The sequence below is a fragment of the Phyllopteryx taeniolatus genome, chromosome 7 (assembly GCF_024500385.1).
Source record: "Phyllopteryx taeniolatus isolate TA_2022b chromosome 7, UOR_Ptae_1.2, whole genome shotgun sequence".
NCBI classification, from domain to species: Eukaryota; Metazoa; Chordata; class Actinopteri; order Syngnathiformes; family Syngnathidae; genus Phyllopteryx; species Phyllopteryx taeniolatus.
In genome coordinates this window covers 24743463-24763091 of record NC_084508.1, presented here as the reverse complement: position 1 = coordinate 24763091, position 19629 = coordinate 24743463, and the positions used below count along the sequence as shown (strand labels likewise).

The window sequence follows — 19629 nt, the reverse complement described above, 5'->3', positions numbered from 1 at the left end:
GGGCACACGGGTCAACATGAAAGTGAAAGAGCAGTGACACATGTTCTATCAAACTATATTTATTTCCAGTAGATCTTTGTTCACGTCTTTCTAGAGTATGCACCTCGATGTTCCAGATAAAAGGAAAGAAAGGGATGCTATCACTATAACATATCTTTCTACAAACAAAACAGCATCACAGGGTATAAAAAAAGAAAAAGAAACCCTGTTTCCAATAATAAAAAAAAAACAAAAAAAAACAAACGAGCAAAAACCCACACATCTAGTGCAGTTTTGTCCGTAACCTTTGGCTTATTCATGGTCCCAAATCACATATGGAGGAAGCTCTATTTGTGCAAGGTAATCCTCATTTTGTCCACAGTTGGAGGTCCAATCAGATGTCCAGACAGCAAGAAGCAATAACCCGCAATAGAAGAACACACCGTACAATGCAAAAAAGAGCAACTGATCGATAGTTATATTCCAACCATTAAATTTGTGATTTTGTCATAACTGGAGCCAAACTCGGACAGATGGACGAGACCAATATAGTGTCACTAATGATCATAGCAGCTCCAATCGATGCTTCCCCTCTTTTGATTGAGAAAGAAACACAAATGGTTACAAGGGCCTATTTAGTGCTGCCTGAGACCGTTCCCCCCCTAGAGTGCAGACAAAGAGAATACACTTGGATCAATTGTGCTGAACAAAGGCTGAACTATGCGGGGTGACGCATCACACAGTGCTGCCCCGCACGTACACGCAGCCACCCAATACTGAGCTGCCAACAGCCTTTCTCCTCCAACAGCCACTCAAGCACAAGAAATTAAGCAAAACAGTTGTTGGTTTCTTTTTTCTTGCAGGCTTCTTCTTCCTTTTTTTTTTTTTTTTTTTTTTTTTACTTGCTACATTCCATCCCTCTCTCGTTAAAGCATGACAGCACACCAACAAAGCAACTGTGCATGATTTTTTTTTTTTTTTGGTATATTCCCACTTAGAAGGTGCAGTCGTACCTCAGAATCTGCCACCCTTAGAGCAATTATTGTCTTTACACAATTATTTTTTTTTTGCCATCAGTGAGCAGCAGGCTTAAATGCACCCACACTGTGAGGAATAGGGGTACACTAGTGATCTATATCTACCCCTGAAGGTACCATCTATACTAATGTACCCACCACAGGACTAATTATTGTACACACAAGTAACTGTTGTACCTTCTCCAGGACCATAAATATACAGGTATGCTCCTTAATTGTAAAAGCATGAGAAAACAAAACAAAACAACTTTTAAGGAACCAGCCCAGCGACGGACCTAAAAAGGAGTATCAGTGCACACTGAAAAAACAAACAAAAAGTTGTAATCATATGAGGGGAAAAAGGTACTTTTCTTTCATGAAAAATGTTCATGTACTAATATGAAAAAAGATGAAGTTGCATTTTTAAGGGGGAAACGTCACATTTTTTTATTTTTATTTTTTTTTAGAAACACCCGTACTCTTATGGGGATAAAGTTGTCATTTCATATATTAAAAAAACAACAAATTAAGCCAACATTTAAAAAAAAATTGTTTTTTCATAACTTCATAAGAAAAAGGTTTTGGGGGTGGAAGGAGGGACACATTCATAATTTTATGAAAACCTAAGTTGTAATGGTATAAGAATAAAGGTTGTTTTTTTTCCAGGAAGAAAAAGTATAATTTTATGAAAATAAAGTTATAGTGTTACAAGAAAAAGACACTTTTTGGGAGTTAAAAAGTCTTACGAAAATGTCAAAATACTCGAAGGATTTTTCAGGGGGGGAAATAATTTTTTACCCCCAATAATCTTACAAGACTAAAGTTAAAATTTTAGAGGAATAAACCCATCGTGTTATGAGGAAAAAGTTCATCATAGTCTTTTTTCAAATAGTCATAACTTTGTGAGAAATATGTATTTATTGAGCGCAAAAAAAGGCATACCTTAGTAACTTAAGGAAAACAAAGTTATAATGTACAAGAGTAGACAGAATAGTCTATTTTTGGTTGGGATTTCCTTTTTAAAGTGTTATTGTCCAAACAAAGTTAATCTTCTCAGCGTGGCCCTAATACTCCTTTAGACTTTACATTCAGATTAGCCCATTAGAAAGTTGTCAATTGGATGCAATTTGTAAAAACAAAAAAAAACAAAAAACAACACAATTTAGGGATGAAGCAAAGCAAGCGGGACATGGGTAAACGTAAGAACGTAAGAACGTAAGAAAAGGAACTGCAGAAAGTACGACATAGTAGCCAGATTCATTGTAATGGAAATATGGCCGCACGTTCAAAAAGGGCAGTTTAAAAACACATCACCAATCCACTTTATGTCCTTGAGATGTATTAAAAAAAAAAAAAAAAAAAAAAAAAAAAGAGTAAGAATAATAAAAATGTAAAAAGAAAGTCTCTAAATCCTCAGTTTAGAATCCTTTTCCTTTGCATTGTGGGTAACGTCCCTGGCATCAGGCAACCGTGTCTGCGCTCGGTGGAGCCACTCAGTGTCACACTCCCTGTTGTTCATCACATGGGGAGCCAGGTTTTATCCATGGACTGGATGTGCTCCTTGGCTTTCATCCTCAGTGCAGCAATACTGGAACTGCGCTGGTCCATGTCCTCCAGCGGGAACTTGTCGGGGTACGGCGCCGGACACTGGTAAGGCGGCGGCGCCACACTCTGCATTCCCTGACCCATGGACGGATGAGGGCTGGAGTTGAGGAAGCCGTGGCCGGGATAGTTGGGCTGGAGGCCTTGAGCCGGGCCCATGAATCCCGGGATGCTGTGGACTGGCGTGGCGCTGGACAACGGGGAGGTCAGCCACGGATCCAACGGGAGGGAGTTGCTCATGGGTCCCATGGTGGTGTGGACCGGTGCCGGGCGGTTGAAGGACAGCATCGGCGGGTCGTGGAGCTTCATGGTGCTGGCGTCCATTTTCTCCTGACGCCTCCATTTAGCTCTTCGGTTCTGAAACCACACCTGGAGATTAAAGGCATTGTATGAATTTATTCCCAACAGCCTATTCTCTTCATTTCGTAGAACGGTTTCCAGTACACTTCTGTGTGTTGTCATGTCAATGTAATCTGCCTTCAGAATCAGTAGTGCCGGCCGATGTAATTTAAACCGTAATAGCAATGGGACTGTTTAAGTTTCCAATTTGTCCCCACAGGGCCGGAGCGCTTGGCTCTCCATGATGGCAGCATTTTCCCATCCTCAGATTGGTTAGTTGGAGCAAAACTTCTTACAGCCAACATTGAAGAGCAAAACACGTCTGTAGCAATCTGCACACATTAATACATTTTATAATCAGCATCTCTAATGAGTATGATGCCATTTTATTATTTTATGTTTTTGTCATGTCATTAGATAAAATATTGATTCTGAACTGCTTTCGGTTGACAGTGGAAGTAAAAGTCAACAACTACGATTCAAACGCCTGTTTTTGTGATATCGAAATAAATAAATAAAAATGAGACCAAGGTAAATCATTTCAAAACGTTTCCCACCATTCATGTCCTGCAACCTGTACAACTCAATTGAATATGTTGTTTAATCTTCTCGACGGGGGAAGTAAAAATGAACAACTAAAATAATGTGGTTCCACAAGTGTGCACACCCTTGTAACTTGGATGGGGCTGTGTTGAGAATTAACCAATCGTTCAAACTCATGTTAAATGGGAGTCAGCACACAGCTGCAAAAAAAAGAAAGACAAATAAAAGAAAAATGGAATGCCAATCCAGTCATTCCAACAATTTAATAGGGGGTCCTTGGTTTACAACGGCGTCCCGTCGCTACAACGGCATCTTAAACCCCAATTTGTACGGAAATTGGCCCTGTGGTCTTTTACTATCCTATGCTCACAGTACTGTCGTAAAGTCATAATTATAGTAAATACCTATATGATGAACACTTCTAGGCCATAAATCTGAAACAATTAAATGAAAAACAGTAAATGCGGACGTCATGGGTGTGCGTTTTGTAACAAAGTATTTTTATGCCACTGCGCAAACTATCATCCCTATAATCATTTGCATGGTTCTGACTTGATACGACAATGATTTGGCTCATCTTGAACTAAACGATTCCCAACAAGAAAGTATTGACGGTTCTTTACTTTTTCCACATTTTGTTATTTTACAGCCTGATTTGCAAATGTTATACATTATTTCCCCCCCCCCCCCCCACCCTCAAAGTTCTACACACAGTCATTTAATGAACTATATTATTATCATAATTTAAAAATGATAATGATAATAAAAAATATAGATAATGATGCTCGGTTTTTTTCTCTGACATGCACTATCAGTGGAAAAACGATCACGTTCCAAATCGTGTCCAATCAACTGAATTGAATGCAGGTGAACTCAAATTAAGATGTAGGAAAATCTCATCAAAATCTCATAGGCTGTGAATACATATGATATCCTTAATAAACTTGCACAAATCTCAAATAAGTTTTCACGTTATCATTGTGGGTTGAATTTTGCAGAAGTTGTTTATTTAATCCATTTTGCAATAAGACAATGTGGAACAAGTGAAGCGCTTTGAATACTTTCCGGATTCACTGTCAATAATTACTTTCATTGATTTTTGCAAAACCCGTACCTCGTATTACTCTGAGGAACATGCTTAGTATCTATTGATGTAGCGTAGTTGAATCGTAGGCATATACCGTACATACCCGATGAATCGATACAACAGTCCTTCTATTTAGTATTTATACACACAAAAATAATAGTGCTAATTTCAAAATCTTCCACTTTGGGACATGCTATACCATGTTTGCATTCTCAGTAAACTAATGCGAAGCAACGTAATCAGGTTCATTTGTTTACATGTATATATTATTCATAATATAAATGTAGTCAATTTATTCAAAGCCATTCAACGTACGGTTCAAGAGAGAATCTATTTAGGGTCAGCCAAAATCTTGGACAGAAGTAATCTGGCGAATGCTATGCTGACTGGGCATGATGGGATGTCTTGATGTGATAGGATCACAGCGACTGGAGACACTGGAAACTCTTTAGGGTTCATATGTTTGGAAACACGCATGCTGCTCCTTGCGTAGTGATCTGGTACAATCGCTTGACTTGGCAAGCGAGGCCCACGGCTTGTTTGGCACGCTGCTGGCATTCTAGAACACTGTTTCACTAACTCGGGCCGAGGATCCCGGGTCAGTTTTTATTTAGAATGCTGCGAGCAAAAGCCCTCTTTTCGATTGGTATTAATAAACTCATGACTGTTGTGTTCTCAGTCATTCGTTTATATTTAGATTTGATGGCAATGCATACAGTGGGAAAAATTATTTGGACAGCAACCAGTTGTCCCATTTAAAAAGATGAGGGAAGTCTGTAATTTTAATCATAGGCACACGTCCACTGTGGGAGACAGAATGTGAAAAAAAAGAATCCAGGAAATCACTTTATGTACAGTATGTGCCCTGCCATTAACACATGACCCTAAATGATTACAAGCGCTATAGAAAATGGCAGTATGGAAGTATTTTTAAATTGCACTGTATTTGACAGTAAGTAATGAGTTAGGACTGAATTATAATGCATGTTATACACATGATGTTCTGCAAGAAATTGCTTTGAACTCAACCTCACTAAGGTCGATTTGAGGACAGCTTTCCTACCTGAACTCGGACTTCGGGGAGGTTGACCTTCATGGCAAGCTCCTCTCGGCTGTACACGTCAGGGTAGTGGGACTTCTCGAAGGCACGCTCCAGCTCGTGCAGCTGGTAGGTGGTGAAGGTAGTTCGGTTGCGCCGGTGCTTCTTCTTGGGCTGATCGTCCTTGCACGGCTCGGGTGACTTGCCCTCGTCGCTCTCGATGCTTTTCCTCAGTTCCTCCTCACATTTTTTGCTAAACAGGTCATCATCTGCGCAAACACACAAGAATAATAACTTTAATCATATTTTTTTTTCATTTTCATATAAAGGATGCATTTTTTTTTTAAAAACCTGCGTTTAAAAAGATAATGTTCAGTTTTAATTGGCACGGTTAGAGGGGTATTAATGTAACAATACATTGGTGGCTTTATTTACAGGTTTAACGCATTCCATGGCCAAACTCAAATCTCAAATCATCTTTCTCCATTGAAATGAATGGGAAAGCTATTAATCTGTTCCAACCCCCCCCCACCCCCCCCCCCCAAAAAAAAATAAAAAAATAACTTCACTAATATACTTTACAAAATATACAGTAATAACACAAAGAGAGAAAGTAAAGAAATAAACAGTTTGCGGATCATGATTTCATGCATTAAATGTGAGTTTGGTGTGCGCCTTGGCCACCCAGGTGCAGTATAACAGATACAGACATAGATAAGCCTAACCCTATGCTGTGTTGCTACTGTTTGTGCTCAAATATAAGTTGCTTATATGTTTGTAGTACAGTTTTGTTAGCCTGTCAATTGCATTTCCCGTTATATGTTAGTATTGAGCTAGCTGACCTTTGTAAGGCAAAGTTATGTGGGCTTGTTAGTACACAACATGTACTGTAATTCTATTTCGTTTGCAAGGAAACTTCAACAGAGTGGCAATACACAGCTTACAGAAAGCACTTGGCATCTTTTGTGAATAATTTTTCGTGATCTGCTAAAGTGCTGCTTGTTAAAAGTTAGTTTTTTTTCACCTAGTGCTCGTATATCAAATGTTTGCTCGCAAGATAAAGCAAATACTCCTTTTTTTGTACCACTTATCCTCATGAGGGTTGTGGGTGTACTGGAGCCTACCTATCCCTGCTGATTTCAGGCGAGAGGCGGGGTACACCATAGACTGGTCGCCAGCCAATCGCAGCGATGTACAACTGTATGTTTATTATTGCGGTTTTATATACAATACTCGCAACAATTTAGAAATATTCGACTTTAAGTGAAATTTCAGGATGAACCTAAAATGCACTATAACCTTTACAGGTTAACTTGATAAACCTTTTCTAAACTTATGAACGCACATCCAACTATTCAGTGTTTCAGTATTTTTGGCACAACTTTTTGCTGAACGGCAAAATTTACAACAAGTGTTTGATTTGGTTTTCTCAGAGGGAAGTTGCCACTGAGCTTAGAGTTGTCAGAGTGTCATCAGCCGCTTGCAACAGAGATGCAGCGAGACTGGAAGAGTCACAGAAAGGCATAGAGGTGGAGGTCCTTGGAAATGTATGTATTGAGTCATGGATCAAATCAGTGCAGTTGTACCCCAAACATCTACAATAATAAACATATTCTACAATAATACTCCTCTGAGAGTGCCAATCAAAACTAAGCGATATTATCAGATCTGGATGCAAGTGCAAATCCAGGAATGCACTAAACCACAGATTTGTAAAATCCATCCATCCATCCATCCATCCATCCATTTTCATCATCCATTGGTGCCCATTTATCCTAAAATAATGCATGAATCTCACATTCAAAATTCCGGCATATGTGGAAGGTGTGCGTTTGAAATTACATTAGTGATACTAGTGGAGGTCTGTAGTGTATTTGCGATACAACTGTCGTATTTGATCTCATTAGATTGTGCAGGTTTACCTAAAGAGAATAACATTCATAAAAATGAATATCAAGTAGAACTAAAGAATGTTATGAGAACATTCCAGACACGCAGCCAATAGCGGGACACATGCATCATTAAGCTACTGTAGATGAGCGAAGCCATCAATCCTCTCAACCTCAATGAGGCTCGTAAACACTCCTAATCGGATTTGTTAAACTTGCTTCCACCCTTTATCTTCTCCTGTAAAGTAAAACTGATGAAATGAAATGATGTGGCCTGGATAGCATGTAGGCTAATGTGAAGAAGAATATGAAGGAGAATTATCTTACATCAGACCAGAAATCCATTCATGATTATTGTGATTATTATCGGTAAATTTCAAGCACATTAAAGTATTATTTAGAGTGTGTCACTTTTATGAATTCTATAAAAACTTCCAAATAATGATATGGCTTTACATTTAGTTACCTTATGGAGTAAATATGTATTCTTAAGTAGAACTTGATTTACAGTTTTCGGGGTTAGGGTTACCCCAACCCCTAAATTTCTGGTCTTTCATTTAAATGCTATTTTCAGTTGACAAACTGCAAATCAGAGTCCTGCAGTAACATTCAATGAAAATATCTCAAAGGTTGCACCTCCCCCATCTGCAGTTGAATGGGCTGCTATTTTGGAACAAATGGTATTTAAATAAGGAATCAGAGCATACAAAAACTTTTTGCAGTTTTGAGTCACTATGGGACTTCCCCCCCCCCCCCCACGCCACAATGAAAATGGTACAGCCTTATTTGCTCATTCTCTTCTTGTAGTGACTAAGAGAAACCTTGGAGAGGGGTGTTTCATGGGCCAAGCATGAATTCATTCAAGTTTAGTTAGGATCTGGATAAAGGTATAAATAGTTTTTTGTTTGTTTTTGTTTTTCATTTTGGTCACTATGGCATTAAGGTAACCATCCATGGTGTCCAAAATGAATGTGTCATATCGTTTTTCATGAACCAAGAAGTAGCTTGCTCACTTAACTTTTTCACTTTTGTTCATCGTTTAACCTTGGTTGAGATCTTCTCTCTACTTGGGGCCATGTTTGTTTTCCTTTTTCCTCTTTTTTTAATAAACTACCTCTCACAATCCCTTATGACAGAGATTCCCAGCCACTGTGTCACTGCACATTAGTGTCATGAGAGATCATAAGCTGTGCCGTTAGAAATTATCCAATTTCACTTAATTAGTAAAAAAATATTCATATACTACTGCATGATGAATCTTTGTATCTATGCCAGCGACAGATAGTGACAGGCATAACAATTGAATGCTATTGCACTAGATGGCAGAATGTACAATTAACCTGTGTCTAGCCACCTGTTGCCATACAACAAAATGCTTTGGGTTGAACTAAACAGTCCCAGATTTGTACATTTGTAAATACATTTAGAGCTCATCATTATTTCAGTATACTGTATATCCTTTTGTAACATTTTTGTTTGGTGGTGTGCCATGGGATTCTTCCTTTGGGCAGTAATCCCTCATTTATCGCGGGGTTAGGTTCCAGACCACCCCAAGTAGGCGAAATCCGTGAAGTAGTTTTCTGTGTTTTTTAAATTATACATATTTGAAAGCTGTGTGAAGCTCCCCATACTCCTATAAACACTTTCTATACTCCTAAACACATTTTAAACTCTTAAACATACAGTAATGCACAGTAACACTGTATACTATGTACATTTTTTATTCCTTGTATTGTGTTTCAATTAATTGATTTAAAAAAATATTTTTAAGTGTTTGTTTATTTGACCACAAAAAAATGCAGCATACACTAAAAATCCCACAATATGGCGAGTTATGTGCAATACGAATGTGACAAAAAATCTGTGAAGCACTGAATCTGCAATAGGTGAACAGCATTATAGCGAAGAAGCACTGTAAAATATGTGCCTTGGCTCAAAAAAGGTTATGAAACATTGCCTTACGAGTCAAAGATTTTTTCACTAGTCAGAAATGAACTGTTGATTGCATTCATTTCAAGTGTTCCACTTGGTAGCCTGTATGACATCATTGTTTGGAAAAAGCAAACGAGTGGGCCATGTAGCAGCCAGCTTGTTTTCTGTGAATGAGACACACCGGTGGCACATAAGGGAGGGGTCGTGGTGCTCTTTCAAGTGGCGAGCTGGGGCGCGGGCGGCAACAATGCTGGATGCGGAGCTTGGTTTATCGAGCCCTCATTAACCAGCCATGACAAAGGCCGGGCTGGGACAAAGGCCTGAGGTCGGGTGTGGTTCAGCGACCAGCTCTTGTGCTTGTCGGCCCATCACAGCCACCGGTCTGAAGGCTGGCCACTGTTTACCAGCCAGCACACAAGGGAGGGGAAGCGGGGAGTTGTGGGGCGGGGTGAGTGACACCCAACTTGGGAAAAGTTGCTCATCCAAGGGGAAGTGGCCTGACTTCACTGGACAGTTACATACTGTACAAAGGAGTGATGTCATTGCTGTGGGTGGACAGACATCGCAAATGGCCTCATCGAGTATTTTTAAAATATGTTATTTTCTGTAAGGCATGTCCATTTGCAACGTGCATTTTGGGTGCCATGAAAGCCTTGTTTGGAAAACTAGATTACGAAAGACAATGAGATGTTTTCACAATGAGATGTTTATATCCTCATGATACATGATTTTACTTTGTGTACATTTTTTTACAAAAACATTTGTATTTGTTTCTTGGTGGATTAGTTTGGTCAGCCAGCAGGATTACGCCAAATCGACATGATGTTGCTGTTGGGTGGAAACCTTTCTTCACAAATCAGTTTCAATGTGTGTCTGTTATTTTTACAAATTATTAACCAATCTAAAGTGTAATAAATTGGTACCTATCTTTAAAAATACAATATTTAATAACAAATAAAATACAGTTGTTGTTTTAAAATTTCCTTAAAAATAATGGTTTTGGAGATGTGAGGATTCTGCCCGACAGTAACAATAACACTGGGGAACAATTTGAAAAAAAAATTCTGAGTTAGATTTTTATGCTGATGAAAACTAAAATTGGCATGCTGATTCCAAAATTGCAGTCATTTTTTTCAAGCACGTCAAGTTTTCTTCACAGCTTACCCTCCATATAAGCAAAATTCCACTGATTAGCTGTAGTGAGACTTGCCAGCTGATTACGATTGGACTCATCTCCAGCTACATGGCAACTTGTTTGTGCAGTCACAATTGAGATGAGAGGTGTGTGCAGCTCCCAATAGGTCAGTACTATCAATATCTGCAAACAGAAAGCTAGCATAGTAGGAATTAAGAGGATTTGTGCTGGCTTTTCTCTTAACATTGTAATCATGGGCATACCGTTGTACAACCCCAATTCCAATTAAATTGGGATGTTGTGTTAAACATAAATAATAACAGAATACAATGATTTGCAAATCATATTCACCCTATATTTAATTAAATACACTACAAAGACAAGATATTTAATGTTCAAACTGATAAACTTGATTGTTTTTAGCAAATAATCATTAACTTGGGATTTTATGGTTGCAACACATTCCAAAAAAGCCGGGACAGGGTCATGTTTGCCACTGTGTTACATCACCTTTTCTTTTAACAACATTCAATAAACGGTTGGGAACTGAGGACACTAATTGTTGAAGCTTTGTAGGTGGAATTCTTTCCCATTCTTGCTTGATGTACAGCTTCAGGTGTTCAACAGTCCGGGGTCTCCGTTGTCGTATTTTACGCTTTATAATGCGCCACACATTTTCCATGGGAGACAGGTCTGGACTGCAGGCAGGCCAGTCTAGTACCCACACTCTATTACTACGAAGCCTCTCTGTTGTAACATGTGCAGAATGTGGTTTGGCATTGTCTTGCTGAAATAAGCATGGGTGTCCATGAAAAAGACGTTGCTTGGATGGCAGCATATGTTTCTCCAAAACCTGTATGTACCTTTCAGCATTAATGGTGCCTTCACAGATGTGTAAGTTACCCATGCCATTGGCACTAACACAGCCCCATACCATCACAGATGCTGGCTTTTGAACTTTGCGTCCATAACAGTCCGGATGGTTCTTTTCCTCTTTGGCCCCAAAATGGCTTTTGCTTTGCATAGTAGAGTTAAAATGCAGTTTCTGCTGTTTCTATCAAATTGCACCCCTGCGCGCCAAATCGGATGGGAAGTTTCACAGTCAATCAAAAATATGCAGGGATTCCAGGACCCCAAAACAAGTTGAGAAAAACTGGTTTAGAGCTTTGATGGATAGCGGGAGGATGGAAAAAGCCGCTGGCGCTATTTCAATCGCTTTATTAAACAAACAAAACACAATATTCAAAAGCACTTTCTTAGCACACATGCCGGTATCCTCAACTGACACCATACCTGAACACCATAGTGGCTAATACTGTAGCCAGGAAATAGCCAGTCAACATTGCGTCCTCATACTGTATGTTTACATCCGCGGCACTTAACAGTCTAGACCTGCCTTTAAAAGGCACAAAAATATTCACAGTCAGTTACTTTTGACTGTGACTATATGTATGCCTATTTAGAGAGTTACTGTATATATAAATACGTGGACAAAAATAATACCTTTCTCTCACATGCATACACAGTGTTTATTGTTTGTTGGTGAAGTGTATGCATGAAACTTTAAAATATATATAAATATCATAAATACTTGGTCGCTACGCCTCTATTTTGTATACACTATATGAATTCTTTGTATACACTATATGAATTTTAAAAAATTTGTATTTTTCTATTCAGCCATTCTTTCTCCATTTTGGGTCCTATAGGTCTTTTTGGAAAACTATGTTAATAAAACCAAAATGTTTTCCCAATGAGAGGCTATATCCTCATGAGACAATTTAACAAAATTAATTAGAAAAAAAAAAATGGATTGCCTTTTTGTTTGTTACAGAGCCCCTAAAGGGACATGGGGGAAAAAAGAAAGAAAGAAACATGTTTCTCATTTGAACGAGAAACTTTTGCATTCTAATGAGAAAGTTTCTCATTTGAATGAGAAAGGTCTGCCTGTGAGTGCTAGCTTATTTACCTGCTAGCGGTGGCTTCTTGCGTTCGGGTAGCGTACAGTCGCTTATTTACAACTTGCTTCCAGCGCATGTCAGCTGAGAGAATGGCAACAGAAGAGGACTTGCTCTCTTTCCTCAAAACAAGGAATATACCTGGTAGTGTCATCGACCAACTAAAAGAAGATAAGGTGAGTATAAATGTAAACTTTCATCACACGATTATAGCAGTATAGGCTATAGAATAGCTGAGCCATATTTGCTAGTGTGTGTGTGTATGTAAATAAGCTACCACTCACAGGTAGACGTTTCTCATTGTAACGAAAAAGTTTCTCATTCTAACGAGAAACTTTCTCATTCAAAAGAGAAACTTTCTCGTTCAAATGAGAAACAAGTTTCTTTCTTTTTTAGGGGCTCCATAGTTTGTGGCTTAGTTTGTAGGACTACAAAAAAAGATACATTAAGGATCACCCATCAATTATGGGCGTGTAAATACGCAGACCAAGGAGTTAATTACAGTACGTTAGGATGGGCTTGCATAGGGGCCAAGTGGTGCAGTGACCGGGCAGATGGAGATGCAGTGGGGGGGAAAAAAAACATTCTAGATGTGGCAGTAGGCATCCACTTAGCGCCGCCCCTAGGACTGGAGTGGCGCAGTATCATGGACACAAAGATTTTTCAAACAAGTTACACAGACTTGTTCATTAGGAATTTTCTGCTTTGGCGAAAATTATGGAATTATGAAAATCAAACCACTGATTGGGAAAAAAAAATATTTTTCAAACACTCGTAAATGTGTGGATGAAGCCTGAATTAGAATGCCGATCATCATTCTTCATGTATTCCTCCCAAATTCATGAAAATGAATATTTGCCGTGTCTGCCCTGCAAAGTCATTGACCACCTGTCAGACGTGAAGATAGCTTCAGATTAAACGTCCACATAACATAACGGTGACAACAGAATGAAGGTCTGTGCATTCTAATCTGTACACAGTAGAAGAGAAGATTAGGGGGGAATTCCACAAGGAGATGGGATTGGCTTTGGGGGGCATAAACGACCTGCACCATCTTGTTCTGCGATTTATCTCCCAATCTCAGCCCACACAGCTCACTTAATACAACACACTGAAAAAAATCTGTTCTATTCAGTTGTTTTTGATAATGTGGACACATTTTCACTTGACTTGACAAGCTTATGTTTTGCTCCATCTTTTAGCTATAGTTGCATTTATATCTAATTTAACACAACGGGACATTGAGCTTTATTTTGTTGAAATGTAATTTATAGAAACTTTGCATTTGAAATTTAACGGCAGAAATTTACAGTGGAAAAGAACAGCATTTCCCAACCTTTATTGAGCAAAAACACATATTTGACATTGGTCACAAAAACTTGAATAACCCTTTAAACAATGGGTTGAACACAAATACTACAATAACACAATAGGCAGGCACTATAACAGGACTCGCATTCTTTGTCATCTGCGAACAACGACTGATATTAGTGCCATACTGATGAGCTGAGACGTCTCAATGAACAGTACAGGGTTACTCAAAAAGAAAGAAGTGATTTCATTACGCAATATTTTAATAAGGAAAATCTTTTATTTCCTCCCTTACATGTGTTCAATGTGACCACCAATTGAATTGTTCTGTCTCTCACTATACAGTGGACCCTCACATACCCACGATGTAACACCCACGGATTCACCTATTCGCACATTTTAAAAAAATGTTATTTACATTTTTTTCGTTTTTCTTTGTTTTTTTTTCCAGTTTTTTTTTGGAGGAGGGGGGGAGGAGACCAATCTCGAAAACGCTTATTGCCGATATCTCCCTGCTTATTCAAGAATTTTTATTTTTACTATTTGCAGTCTGGCCCAGTCCATATCTCCCACGAATAGCGGGGATGCATCGCTGGCATAGAGAAACTTCACAACAGTGATTGGGAAACACAGTTTTGGTTTTTTTTTACTCTAAAAACTTATATTATTTTCATTACATTTGTCCTGATGATACTAATGCTAATGTAATAATTTTTTTTAGTATTATATTTCACTTTTCCATGACTCTCCTAAGCTTCTTCACTGATTGGCTGTTAGAAATCATAGTTTTACTGCCTTATGATGAGGTCAGGTTCGGCCCATCCACATTTCAAGCAAGTGGATGGAAACCAATGGCTGACTGACTGACTGAATTCCCATCGTACTCAGTAAGTTCACACACGTTTCACTGTGATCAGCAATGGTGAGACGATCCACTCACCCTGATACTGGTGCTGCTGCTCTGAGCTATCGTCTTGAAGAGGTCCAAGGTGGCCGCTGTAGGACGGGTGGGACTCGTGCTGCTTCCCAGGCTCCGCCAGGCCCTCGACGGCCACCTTCTGAGGCCCCGGGATGCCGGCGGGGCTGAGCAAGGAATCCTGTTCTTTACTGAATCCCAGAATGACGTCGATGCTGTGGACGTGGCCCCCCACCGTGATGCCTCCGCCTTTGGCCAAGTCGTGGAAGTTGCTGGGCGAGAGGCAGCTGTCGTCCACCATGCTCATGGTATCCAGTGATAAATGCATCCGAGCGTGTGGGCCCCTGAGCGGCTCCTGCAGCCAGAGGGGAGGAGGCCTAATTGAGCGACACTGCCCAAATAGGAGGTCAGAGATCACCTCGTTACCTCGGAGGAAGCCTGACGTGCGTCTAAACCCGCTTAGCTGTGCACTGTGGCGGGGGGTCCTAAAGTCTATCCCCTCTACTTTCAAAGTTTGGACCATAAAGAGGACACAAACCCTCACTGTTGACTTTCAGCTTACAAACTGGACCTACAGCAACCACAACTCTGTCCGCCTAAAGCATCTGATAAAGCTTGATATTGTAAACGCCCCAACAATCTATGAATTACAAACAATCGTATAGCAACATACAGGGACTGATTCTCAAGTATCCATCCAGCGATTCCTTCTTGCGTTAACAAGTTTGACTTAACAACATTATTGATATAACTTTGGTTTTCTTTGTAAAACCATTACATAACTTTTTTTCATAGATATGTGTATCTATTATTCATTGAATTGTATTATTTATATATACATAAATACAATTGATCTATCTATTTTAAATCTTTAGTCTTTTATTTTACATACTTGATATAACTTTATAAAAAGCAATTTTATTACACAATTTTGTGTGTATTTCCATACAAACTATTAATTCCCCCCAAAATGTATACATATAATAAATGTTAGTGTTTCCTTTGCTTTGTAGTTGATATAACTTGTTTATTTATTTACAAATTCTTACACAATTTTTTCATTGTCGAATACAAACTATGTATCAACCTATCCATAATAAAGTCTTAACTTTTCTTTTATTTTACAATCCCGATATAGTTTGAGAAGCTCGGTCATCCGGGAGGATCTCAGAGTAGAGCCGCTGCTCCTCCACATCGAGAGGAGCCAGATGAGGTGGCTGGGGCATCTGATTCGGATGCCTCCCGGACGCCTCCCCGGTGAGGTGTTCCGGGCACGTCCCACCGGGAGGAGACCCCGGGGATGACCCAGGACACGCTGGAGAGACTACGTCCTTCGGCTGGCCTGGGAACGCCTCAAGATCCCCCCGCAAGAGCTGGATGAAGTGGCTGGGGAGAGGGAAGTCTGGGCGTCCCTGCTAAAGCTACTGCCCCCGCGACCTGAGCTCGGATAAGCGGTAGGAAATGGATGGATATGACTTTTTAAAACATGTTTTCTTCAGTTTTATATGTATTTGAACAAATTATTAACACCCAACAAATATAAATCGAATAAGCTTCACGTTAGTCCTTCCTTTGCGTTACATGATTAAATTTAACTTTTCTAAACTAGCTTTGAATATACTGCATTTGAACACAATCTAATAATGCTTTTTTATATACATGTAATAAACCTTTGCTTGCTGTACATTAATATTATTGATATAACTACTTTATTTTAAGTCTTCAATTGTAATCTTCACACGTTATCTTAATAGACATTTAAAATAAAAGTTTTTTTAGTTAAAAAAAATATTCATCTCAGTGGTCCAGCAGTACAGTATAGTACAGTACATAGATAGGAACGCTTTTAAAGAGCAAAGACATAAAACAATATATTGCACTTATTCATACCGGTCATTGTCACAAACACCAGTTTGTCAACATTTGTCAACTAAATATATGATCAGAATGGAAGGACACTGAAGAAATACACATTGTAATGTTATTGACTTCACGTATCTATGCTCACTCGAAGTTAAGAGGCCTCCGTGAGCTGCGGTGTGTGAAAAGAGTAACAGTCCAAATGAAGCCCACAGCCGCTTACCTGCTGCTTACGAGTCAAGGTTTTGCTCAGTTACTGGTGCTCCTCTCCTCCACGTTCACGCCACCGGGATCCTCAGTGTGCGCTCACTGTGCAGCCTGTGCTCACCTTGCATCCCTTTTCAAAAGTAAATACATATAACATGCAAAATAGCGCAGCCAGACGCTCGCAGTCGTGTGAGAAGAAAGTTTTGGGAGTGGAGTTCAGCCAGCGTGCACTGCAGAGAGGAGAGCAAACGAGAGGAGGGAGGAGGCGAGAGGGAGAGGTAGACGACGCCGGTGGGAGGTGAAACAAGGGGATTACGAGGAGGGTTTATTAATTGGAATCCTTCCCCTTTGAGAGTGATTGGCAGCTGTTTTCTGCTCAACTAATTGTATTAAATGTCAATTTCATTCACGACCACGGGAGGAGGCCTCGGCTAATGAAGCGCAACACAAGACTTTCTTTTGAGAAAAGATAAAAGATACGCTGAACGTTTTCACTCAGCACAACCGGACCGCATTGTGTTAAACGGCAAGGGAAAGGAAACTTTGACATTAGAACACTTGAAAGTCTGAACACAAGTGATTTGCTGGGACACTAGCATTGTTCTTAGTATGGGTGGCTATTGTTAGCATCTATCTATCTATTTTTCTGACACTATCCTACACTACCCTGTACGATCCTATACTATAATTTATCTCTAAATTACTCAATTATGTTATGTTGATATTACTCAATTCAATTACATTTGGTTCAGGTAATTCACTTTTTGAGTTTGCATTTAAAAGTGCAGAACCATGGTGGGGCACCGACATCTTAAACAGGGAACTCTTCAGTACTGACATGCTCTTCATTTTCTATTTCTCTCCCAATATCTTTGGAAAAAAGAAACACAACTGGGATTCATTATAAAATGTCTCAACTAAAATAAAGGTTTAGACCATTAAGAGGACTTACAAGCTTAAATCTATGACAGCCATAAATGTCTTGTTTTTATTGATATTAAAAATGTGCTCTATACAACGAGCTACAGTATCATATAAAGCTTGATACAGTGAACATCCCACCAAACCTTTTTAAATAGCAATAATTGTGTCTTTACATACAGGAAAATAGAGAAAACTGATTAGCAAAAACTGTACCTATCCAGCCAACCATTGTATAGACTTAGAGCAGACATAACAAGTAGAAATATAATTGATAAAACCTTTTTTTTTTCATTTACGTACAGTCAGGCCAATAAATATTAGGAAACTAACACAATTCTCATCTTTTTGGCTCTGAACACCACCCCGATGTATTAGAAATGAAATGAACAAAGAAAAAAGAAAAAAAGAAAAGAAAAAGGGAAAAAGAAAAAAAGAAAAGAAAAAAAAGAAAAAAAGGAAGAGGATAAAAACATGAAATGAAAAGCCGTTTTTTTACGGCATATTTTCAGCTTTAATTTGATTGTATTTACAGCCAAATCAGGTGAATGGTGTAAAAATGAAAACAGTTTGTATAGTGATTCCCACTCTTTAAGGGACCAAAAATAATGGGATAATTAAAGATCATAAATCAAACTTTCACTTTTTAATAGTTGGTTGCAAATCCTTTGCAGTCAATTACAGCCTGAAGTCTGGAACGCATAGACATCACCAGAAATTGGATTTCATCCCTGGTGATGTTCTGCCAGGCCTCTCCTAAAACTGTCTTCAGTTCCTGCTTGTTGCTGGGGCCGTTTCCCTTCAGCTTTGTCTCCAGCGAAAATGCATGCTCAATTGGATTCAAGTCAGGTGATTGACTTGGCCATGGCATAACCTTCCTCTTCTCTGCCTTAAAAAGCTATTTGGTTCTTTCACAGTATGCTTTGGGTCATTGTCCATCTGCACATTGTAGCTCGGTCCAATCGAAGCTGAAATAGTGATACCGAAATGAAAGCATAAAGTCTCCAGCTAAATCACATCTTGTTTTTCATTTCAAATCAATTGTGTTGCTGTCTAGAGACAAAAAGATGAGAATTGTGTCGATGTCCCAATCTTTATGGAAATGATTGTACCACATCAGTGCAGCACGGTGGTAGTAATGTCATGGCGTGGGCATGTTTGGCCGCCAGTGGAATCGGTTCCCTTGTATTTAACGATGAGGTGGCCACTGACAAAAGCAGCAAGCAATGGCCTGCCAGCAGGCCTGACCTAAAGCCCATTGAACACTTGTGGGATCAGCTTGGGGATGCTGCTCATGCCAGAGTGATCAACACAACCATGTTGGCTGACTTGTGACAAATGCTGCTTGAACGGGATGCCGTCCCACATCAGTGTGGGACCAAGCTAGTGACCAGCATGAGGAGCAGGCGTCAGACTGTTATGGCTGTCTACTGTTCTTCCACACACTAAGATGAATAAATGGCTAAATTGCCAGTATGTCTTGATTCTTCAAACTTCAATCATCCAATGCACCAAACAAGTCAGTGGCAACAGCAAAATAAGATGTTGGCATTGGCAGAGAATATTCATGGGCGTAACCCCCATACACATGCACATCTGTTGCTCATCCCACAAGTGCATGTTCCATATAAATGTGGTACCATTTAAAAGGCTAATGAAAAGGCTTTACAATGGTGTAAGATTTATTGCCAAGAAGTATTGTTACAACAAAGAAATCATCTACCAAACACCAATTTAACTGATGTAATTAAATTCTTTAATTCTAATGTCCCTAAATCTTAGGCTCCCAAAAATGTGCATATTTTTGAAACACTACAATGACTGTTGAAAATTACGTACAATTACAATTATATCGCAACTCTGCATTATATACAATATTGTATTGAGTCAGCCGC

The 19629-nt window shown here is 39.3% G+C and overlaps 1 protein-coding gene across 3 annotated transcripts; it reads right to left on the bottom strand.

Moving 5' to 3' along the window:
- Window positions 1-43: 43 nt before the first annotated feature.
- Window positions 44-17087, bottom strand: rx1 (retinal homeobox gene 1). Of its 3 annotated transcripts, none has more exons than XM_061778804.1 (4): window positions 16830-17087; window positions 14771-15137; window positions 5630-5874; window positions 44-2966 (listed from the first exon to the last, which is right to left on the bottom strand). In XM_061778804.1, exons 2-4 carry the CDS (start codon window positions 15072-15074, stop codon window positions 2514-2516), a joined length of 1002 nt encoding a protein of 333 aa, XP_061634788.1. In that variant the 5' UTR covers window positions 15075-15137; window positions 16830-17087; the 3' UTR covers window positions 44-2513. The 3 variants fall into 3 exon arrangements, with proteins under 3 accessions (XP_061634788.1, XP_061634789.1, XP_061634787.1); XM_061778805.1 differs by having other exon boundaries at window positions 44-2954; window positions 14771-15101; XM_061778803.1 differs by having other exon boundaries at window positions 14771-15101; window positions 16830-17086.
- Between the last annotated feature and the right edge of the window lie 2542 nt (window positions 17088-19629).

What these genes read in the sequence shown, in the direction of transcription:
- rx1 (XM_061778804.1), bottom strand. Translation starts at nt 15,074, where the DNA reads ATGCATTTATCACTGGATACCATGAGCATGGTGGACGACAGCTGCCTC. An exon ending in GCAGCAGCACCAGTATCAGG is followed by an intron (nt 5,875 to 14,770) that starts GTGAGTGGATCG and finishes GTGTTTGCGCAG; the next exon opens with ATGATGACCTGTTTAGCAAA. An exon ending in TCCCCGAAGTCCGAGTTCAG is followed by an intron (nt 2,967 to 5,629) that starts GTAGGAAAGCTG and finishes TTTAATCTCCAG; the next exon opens with GTGTGGTTTCAGAACCGAAG.